The 9,063-nt window shown below is 33.3% G+C and overlaps 1 protein-coding gene across 1 annotated transcript; it reads right to left on the bottom strand.

The window, feature by feature from the left end:
* Window positions 1–5,467: 5,467 nt before the first annotated feature.
* On the bottom strand, window positions 5,468–8,247 carry LOC109337979 (isocitrate dehydrogenase [NAD] catalytic subunit 5, mitochondrial-like). Its single transcript, XM_019575096.1, has 7 exons — window positions 8,015–8,247; window positions 7,227–7,547; window positions 6,986–7,147; window positions 6,829–6,903; window positions 6,628–6,737; window positions 6,474–6,546; window positions 5,468–5,700 (listed from the first exon to the last, which is right to left on the bottom strand). The coding sequence occupies exons 1-7, from the start codon at window positions 8,168–8,170 to the stop codon at window positions 5,509–5,511; spliced, it is 1,089 nt and encodes a 362-aa protein (XP_019430641.1). The 5' UTR covers window positions 8,171–8,247; the 3' UTR covers window positions 5,468–5,508.
* Window positions 8,248–9,063: the final 816 nt, after the last annotated feature.

Raw genomic sequence — 9,063 nt, 5'->3', positions numbered from 1 at the left:
CAGGACTGATTATCAAGGTTTGCTTTTTGTCCAAAGACTGAATATTAATGTTGTGCTAGGTAACTCGTGATGTGTCCCATCATCATTTTAATTTAAGTATTAAGGTTGAATGCCAGTTTAATTGCAATAATGATTGCAATTTGTTTTGTTCTTTTACTAGTGTTGCAAATATTTCTGTTCAAATTAAGAACATCCCATTGCTGAATGAGATAAACTTTAAGGTCTGGAAGGAAGCTGTAGAAATTATCTCGGCTGCATGGATTTGGATTTGTCACTTCATGTGGAGAAACTCATTTCTACTGCAGAAAACCTTAATGAGGCAAAAATTGAGAAATAGGAACACTTTAACCAAATATGCCTGATGATCATGAAACACTCTATTCCAGATGCGTTTCGAGGCTCTATATCTGAGGGTGAAAGTGCAAGGAAGTTCCTTGAAAAAATAGAACAATAATAAGGTTTTCCCTCAAGTACCTACAAAACAAATTCAACAACCTCAAGAAGTAGAAGTGTCATTAAGGAGATTCACTAGAGAGAGGAAAAGTGCAATTCTTGATGATTATATTGTATTTCTTCAAGAACATGAGGATGACATTGGGTTAACATAAGATGATCCATTGAACTTTTGTCAAGCCATGAAAAGTTCTAACTCTCAAAAGTGGATCGATGCCATGAAGGATGAGATGAAGTCTATGCATGATAATGACGTTTGGGATCTTGTCGAATTACCTGAAGGTGCGAAATCTATTGGTTACAAATGGATATTTAAAACCAAGAGGGATTCAAAGCGTAATATTATTAGATATAAAGCTCGTTTAGTAGCTAAAGGCTTCACTTAGAAAGAAGACATTGATTATAAAGAAACATTCTCTCTAGTATCTTCGAAGGATTCTTTTAGAATAATATTGGCAGTAGTGGCTCATTTTGATTTAGATGATGCAACTAGAAAACTTTGTGTCAGTTGGCTCAAAGTCTATGGGATGCAAACTAAAGAAATCCATCTATGGGCTTAAACAAGCTTCTCGTCAATGAAATCACAAATTTCATCAAGTTATTACCTCGTATGGTTTTGAGGCAAATAAAGTTGAAGATTGTGTATACCATAAGTTCAGTGGGAGTAAATTTATCTTCCTGGTTTTATATGTCGATGATATCCTGCTCGCTAGCAGTGATATGAGACTATTGCATGAGACCAAAATATTTCTAACGAAGAATTTTGAAATGAAAGATCTTGGGGAAGTTTTTTTTGTATAAGGTATTCGGATATTGAGAGATCGATCTCAAGGTATCCTAAGGTTATCACAAGAAAGCTATATAGATAAAGTCCTAGATAGATTTGGCATGAAAGACAGTAAACCAGGGGATACCCGTATAGCTAAGGGGACAAGTTTAGTCTTGAACAGTGCCCCAATAATGACCTTGAAAGATACGAGATGCAAAAGATTCCTTATGCATCTGCAGTAGGAAGTCTAATATATGCTCAAGTTTGCACACGTCTCGACATAGCATTTGTTGTGGGAGTTTTGGGCAGATATTTGAGTAATCATGGAATGCATCATTGGAAGCGTCCCGACATAGCATTTGTTGTGGGAGTTTTGGGCAGATATTTGAGTAATCCTGGAATGCATCATTGGAAGGCAGTCAAACGTGTTATACGTTACTTGAAGAAACAAAGGAGTACATGCTCACTTATCGGAGGTCTGAGAATTTAGAGATCATTGGGTACTCTGACTCTGATTTTGCTGGATGTCTAGACAGTAGACAATCCATCTCTGGGTATGTGTTTGTATTGGCTGGAGGTGCTATCTCTTGGAAGTCTGCAAAACAAACACTCACAGCCCCTTCAACCATGGTTGCAGAGTTCATGGCTTGTTTTGAAACATCAGACCATAGGCATATGGTTGAAGAATTTTGTCACTAGTTTACATGTGGTCGATGGTATTGAAAGACCATTGAGGATTTATTGTGACAACAAGTCCGCGATTCTTTACTCCAACAACAATAGGATTCTACATAGTCAAAATTCATTGACATAAAGTTTCTGGTTGTTAAAGAAAGTATTCAAGATGGACAAATTTCCAGAGAACATATAAGGACAAATTTTATGCTAGCTGATCCACTGACTAAGGGTTTGGTACCTAAAGTCATTTATGAGCATGTTGCTCATATGGGTGTTGTTCCTTAGGATATCTTAGTTTAGTGGGAGGCTATATGTTTTATGATTTACTTTGGATGTTATATACAGTTTTTTATGCATAATAAAGTTGATGGTTTATTGCTTCATTTTGAAATTGTGCATTGTAACTATTGTATTACAATTAAAGACTTTGAATTGATCTCACTAAAGAACAAAGTAAGACCAGTTAGAAATAGACATGTTTGAGATCATGTTGCATGAAATTTCTATGTCACTCATCCATATTTGATCTATGTCATTGAGTATATTAATATGGTGATCATTGTGGTCGAGTCACGCTTGCATGTGATGAAAGTCACGGTGGTTTCATAATTGATATATGAGATGGACCAGATTGTATTAAGGAGAAGTCTAAATGTAAATAGCATACAGATGTGCGCCTAAATAACCTGTGATATAATTGTATCAGGAAGCTATGAAGCCCAAGTGAGAGATTGTTAGAAATTTATAATTTCTAATTAAGATGGACATCATATACTTGATACAATGATATCAGCTATTTACTTCAGAGGTTACATTATAAGTGATATAATTACTAGCACTCCATACATTTCTAAAAGCTGATAACGGATATGAGCTTAATGGTTGGATACCCATCAGGTTAACCTATAGGGGTAATGGGAACCTATAAGTTAACGCATAAGGAAGGTTATGGTCTCCAAAACACCAAAATCACAAATAGTTTTCTCTTCTCCTCGTCGGAGAGAAAACGAAGGTCCAAAAGGAAATAAAGATTTGATTGAGGAAGACCATCATACCAAAACTCTCTCAAAGGTATACCAAAGGAGTAGACCAGAGAACATGGATTCAGGGATTCATGTATGACTTTATATGCTTTATATTATGTGCGAGAATCAGAAGATTCAAGATCCTAGGATTGGTATTTCACCCTTCATTAGGACATTGCAGTCTTAGAGGTAATAGCAACTTAATATACAATATCAGGTCCAATTGAATGTCTCGAAAAGGAAAAGTAGTTTATTGAGAAAGTAACGTCACCCTATCACCCCAGTTTTGATATGTGACCTCCAAGACCCATGAATATATTGAACGTGTCACCTACCAACTTAAATCATCATGTAGTATTTTATTCCTCACAAAGTGGAGTCTTCCGCGATTCAAACCCACGACCTCAAGGATAAATAGCATTACACTCACAGTTATACACTTGTCATGTTATTGCTAGAATGATTATAAAGAGTGAGAATATAATTTGTGAATCTATAATTTTCTAAAAATTAATAATAACAGTAGATGGTACACGTATGTAAAAAAATTAACATAATAAACTACCTCATTAAACTTCAATATTTTGTTTTTTTCTTGTTTATAAACTTTTTAACAAACTCACTTGTTGGATAATAATGTTAATTCATAAATAAAAAGCTTTTATATAAAAAATATAGTCCGACTCAAACAATAACATAATATCTAATCAAGATCAAATGATATCCTAAGAATTAAAACATTCTTCTAATAATTATAGTTTAACGGTTTTTTTCTTCTTCTAATTTGTGTAATTGTGGATGGCAACAAGGTGGAACTAGTACATATAGTGTTTTCTCATATTTATATTATTTATAGGTATCTGCACGCGTATCAGATATTTATGGATACTTAATGGATTTTTAGATTTATATATTTTATAATAATCAATACATATAAAATAATTATTACAAGAATAATAAAATTTATGTACATATTAAATTTATCATATATTTCATTCACTAAAATTCATTATAACTTAATACAAAAATAGATAATATATAGTTATAATAAGAAAAATGTAATATAAATTATTTAATTAAAAAATAAATTTATAAGTATATGGTTATCGCAGAGATGGATATCATGATATTCATTCACACTCATAAACTATTTTTATGGGTACCCGTTGCAAGTAATTTAGCGGGTGCCTATAGAGTATATATTTTTGCCATTCCTACTATTAAGTTATACATTTTAACTTATTTAAAATCTGGAGCTTTTCTTTCTACTATACATTATAAACTGTGAAATTATAATTTTAAAAAATAAAATAACTCATTAAACGTAATATCAGCTCTGTTGTGGTCTTAACGTTGTTCCGTTGTGACGAATTCCTCTCTTTTTTTTTCATATCATTAAATTTTGGTATCTAAGTGGTGGATTCCGTTATGATTTGGTCTCACATTCCTTTTCTTAAAACCTACAAACTAAACATTCATCCTACTAGATAAAATTAATTACATGGGTTGAGGATGATCTCCTTCATACATGTCCTCAACACATAAAGCAAGATTCTACCATCTTTTATATAATAAGAACTACTTTAACTTTTCCTAAATACGTTTATTTCTAATAATATATTGTCTAATATATTTATTCATCTAATACAATATTCTCATATATACTACATGAAATCTATTCTTTTGTTTATATTTTAATTGTTTAACATTCATTCTTATATAATATCAGTAAAACTCTCCCTTTAAACCTAAGATATCTTCTTATCACATCACACATGAAGCACTCCACTTTTTCATCAAACCAATTTAAATCATGTACTTCACACCTCCATCAATTTCCCCATCGACTTAAAACCTAGACGGATAGTGAAATAATCCAACTTAGCCACTAATCTGAAGTTAAAATCATGGTTATGCAACTAAGAAAAATATTTAAATAGTTACCAACTCTAACAAGATTACCTCATGCATCCAAACCAAAACAAAACTTATGTGACTTTTAAAACTCAAAAAATGCACCCTTGATACCTTAAATGCTGTTTTAAAAAACATGGCTAAATGAGTCAATTGTAGTACCAGACAATAATATTTACCCCAGCAGAAAGAACTTTATTTTTCACATTTTCTTGTAGAATAACCAATGATCCAAAGCCCTTAACAATACTTAGTCAACGAACAGTCGAACACAAACTAGTAACAATAATTTTATGAAATTAAATCAAGCAAACAATAGCCTGCACAAGTCACCAATGATGTCAAAGATGAAAATATGAAACATCATAAGTTAGTTTTATTTAGCTATATTACTGACAAAATACTAAAATGGACTATTGAGGGTTATCAATCAAGAAGCATTTTCAAGTATAAAGGCTTCATTCCCTCACAAGGCCACAGGACTGCGTTCAGCAGTCAATATTTGAATGCTCGCATGTTCTGTGTATTTGGTTATAGGGTGTCCACAAACTTAGACGAGTTTTCGATTAGGGCTGAGGTAATCTTACTCCTACGGAAAAACTTGTAAAAAATAGGAAATGACTGAAAACAATCATAAGCAATAATATCTTGCTCACACCAATGCAAAATTTAAAGATGATCAATAATTGCTGCTGTAAATTCAGTTGTCTTTGAACTGCCACCGAGATCAGCAGTTCGGTACTTCCCTTCAGCAATTGTATTGAGGATTGCATTTTGAATCCGGTCTGCTTTGTCATGGAGATCCAAATGGCGCAACATTGTAACACCACTAAGAAGCAACGCAGTTGGATTTGCCAAATTCTGCATAAATTCACAGGAAATAAGGTTAAGCAACAGAAATAAACCTCTCAAGGTTTTTAAAAAGAAGAAGCAAAAACAATATGACCCGTGCTACCACTCATTATGAAGAGTTAGATGTATGCAACCTTACTATTATGAGGCAGAGGGTGTTTCTACAATAAGAACTCATGACTACTTTAGAAGGCAAACAACTTTATTATTGCATCAAACCCTCTCTACATATAACTCTAAAGCAAGAGACTAATTTCAAAGTTGAGTTCCTAGTCACACAAGAGCTGTCTAATACTACAAGTCTCAAACTGAGTGACAACTAATACCTTTAAGGTTTTACCTGAGCTTCAACTCTTATTTTGTAACTTTCTTCCACATGTCTCATCGGCTTAATTTTTCAGATTAGATTTTTAGTTCCCAATAATTTTTCATATGCAGAAATGTATACAAGTTTGAAGGTCTTCTTTAAATGTATACTACTTCCTACCAACAACTAAAAATGTGCATAGATGTTAGGCCTAAAAGATACAAAAGAAAAAGTCATTTTCTTTAACAAGGTTATTGTGTTTTAAATATTAATTTATACAACAGCCCTCATTAGATGGTGTCAAAAGTTTGCCCTTTCACTTTTATCTGATGCCTACCAAGGGCATATTGAGCATGAATATGAAACAAACACTCAATAAATCCATATCTCGTACCTATCTCATGATGACACGATGAAAAGGTTTAGAATAGATGATATAAGGTTGAAAACTAGTAAACTACTTCAGAAGTTTTACCTTTCCAGCAATATCAGGTGCTGAACCATGTACAGCCTCAGCAAGTGCAATACCTCCCTCACCGATGTTGCAGCTGCAAAGCACATAAAATGCTGTCAGATAATACAATTGTGACTTCTATATTTTTTGGACTAAAATATGGGAAAAAGAACACCTTGGTGTTAAGCCCAAACCCCCAATCAAGCCAGCACAAAGGTCACTGATAATATCACCATAAAGGTTAGGCATCACCAATACATCAAAAAGTGCAGGATTCTTCACAAGCTGTGGATGATCAAAAAATTAACTAGTGTTGTTCTTTTTATGATACAATGAAATGCAGAATAGTATCCTACATCCAGTTCACCGATATTACCATCATGCAGCAATTGTCAATGACAACTTCCTCGTATCTTATCTCAGGATACTTCTCTGCAACCTCACGGCAACACTAAAAAAACAAAATAAAAGGTCAACATGACGATCCTTAAATAAAATTCGAGATCGCATATACATTGTATGTATTGGTGGACCTTGAGGAAAAGACCATCCGTCTTTTGCATAATGTTGGCTTTGTGTATAGCAGAAACTCTCTCTCTTCCATGTGCCTTGGCATAGTGAAAAGCATACTCAGCCACCCTCAAACTTGCTTGACGTGTAATGATTTTGAGACTTTCTACTACACCTCTCACAACCTGTCACCGAAAAATGCTAAAAATCATATAAATCAGAATTTGGATGACAATATCTAACATCAATTGTTACCAAACATACCTGATGTTCAAGTCCACTGTACTCCCCTTCGGTATTTTCACGGATTGTGATCAGATTCACATTATCATACCGAGTCTTGTAGCCAGGAAGGCTGTAGCAAGGTCGCACATTGGCATACAAATTAAGTTCTTTTCTTAGAGTAAGATTTAAAGAACGATGCCCTTTTCCAATAGGGGTGGCCATTGGCCCTTTCAACCCAACCTTGTTGCGCCTTACTGATTCCAAACTTTCCCATGTTAGAAAGCTTTGTGTTCTCGGGTCGATTTCAGTCCCTACATAGTGCTCTTCCCATTCAATTGGCACTCCAGCTGCTTGAAATATCTAATTATTGCAATAGTAATAAATGAAAAAGTTTTACATTTGATTCAACCAAAAGAAGTCAATTTCTATGAACTTACAGTATACATGATAACATGAAATCAAGAAACATACATAGCAAAGAAAAATAACGAAGAAAAAATTATATCAAAATTTGATCGGCTTCAAGAGCACAAATAGACTCCAAAGACATTGCAACTAACAACCAACATAGTTCAAAAAATACAACAAAAAAACAGATCTAGTCAAGTCATTAAGTTTTGATCTTGCAATTAGATCATCCACGAGAAAGTTGTTGTTTAATGGTCATGAGGTCACGAGTTTAAGGCTTGACGCGACTTAAAGGTTGGTGCAGGGTAAGGCCGCCTACATGTAACCCAGAGCCTGGCATACCGGGCTGCCTTTTAATATTATAAAGAGAATAATAATTAAATGTTTATTATTTGTAATAAATAATGTAGAATTAGAACCTCTTTGACAGATTCCGAGATCTCAGGACCAATACCATCTCCGGGGAAAAGAGTAGCACGGATTGGAGTAGAATAAGAAGAATAGGAGAATGTCCTGAAATTAGGGTTTGCGAAATAGCGGCTTCCGAGACTTCGTCTCAGGAGATGTAAGGCCATGGTTGATGAAGACGACCCCACACTGATTATGAATTAAATTATTACTAGTAGTATTTGTTAAACTAAAAAAAAATATGAAATACATTGGGGTGTGTTCTCCTGTTGCTTTAATATGAGGTGAATATCTTTGGTCGTTACTAATTGTAATTTATTAAAAAATTATTTAATTTTTAATTTAAATATTTTGTAAAATAATCACAAATATTGACATGTAAAGTGGTGTTCTGTTTAAAAATGTTGAAGCTTCTAGCAATGAGTGTGCAAAACGTCTGGCCAATAGAAAATTGCCACCTTTGTCTTTGTATTTCCATAGCCTATTCAATGCCCCGTCACCCGGATATACATATCATGCGGTTGTTATTATAATTTTGATTAAATATATGAATGTTTGAGGTTTTGAATGAAAATTAGTCTAATAAATTTAAGAGGAAATTATATTAGAATAAAATATCTTTTTGTAGTATAAGATAATTTATCCCCTTAAATTTATTTACTATTTGACATGTATCTTAATTTTCTTTTTATAATATATTTTAAAATGAAAACTCTTAGAAAGAAGGGAAATAATACACATGTCAAACAATAAATAAATTTAAGGAAATAACTTATCTCATGGTTAAGGGATACTTTATTCTTAAATTATATTGTCATCCTCTGATATTTATTTGAGAAGTTTAACATAGTCAGCAAAATGACGTTATTTTGTACTAATTATTTAAAAAAGATCAAGACACAAAATAATGTCACTTTGTATTGTCTTTTTCTCTCATCGCCAATTCAAAAAATACTCATTTTAGTCATGTTCTTTAGTGTTGATCGGGTATGGTCGGTATCAAGTGTTGGGTTGAGTAGAAGTAATCAGGAATCTTGGTTGAAATATTGTCTAGACCCAC

The sequence above is a fragment of the Lupinus angustifolius genome, unplaced genomic scaffold (assembly GCF_001865875.1).
Source record: "Lupinus angustifolius cultivar Tanjil unplaced genomic scaffold, LupAngTanjil_v1.0 Scaffold_16_56, whole genome shotgun sequence".
Classification (NCBI taxonomy): Eukaryota; Viridiplantae; Streptophyta; class Magnoliopsida; order Fabales; family Fabaceae; genus Lupinus; species Lupinus angustifolius.
This window is presented reverse-complemented; position numbering and strand designations above follow the sequence as displayed.

What these genes read in the sequence shown, in the direction of transcription:
- LOC109337979 (XM_019575096.1), bottom strand. Translation starts at nt 8,170, where the DNA reads ATGGCCTTACATCTCCTGAGACGAAGTCTCGGAAGCCGCTATTTCGCA. An exon ending in CGGATGGTCTTTTCCTCAAG is followed by an intron (nt 6,904 to 6,985) that starts GTCCACCAATAC and finishes TTGTTTTTTTAG; the next exon opens with TGTTGCCGTGAGGTTGCAGA. An exon ending in CACCTGATATTGCTGGAAAG is followed by an intron (nt 5,701 to 6,473) that starts GTAAAACTTCTG and finishes GAATTTATGCAG; the next exon opens with AATTTGGCAAATCCAACTGC.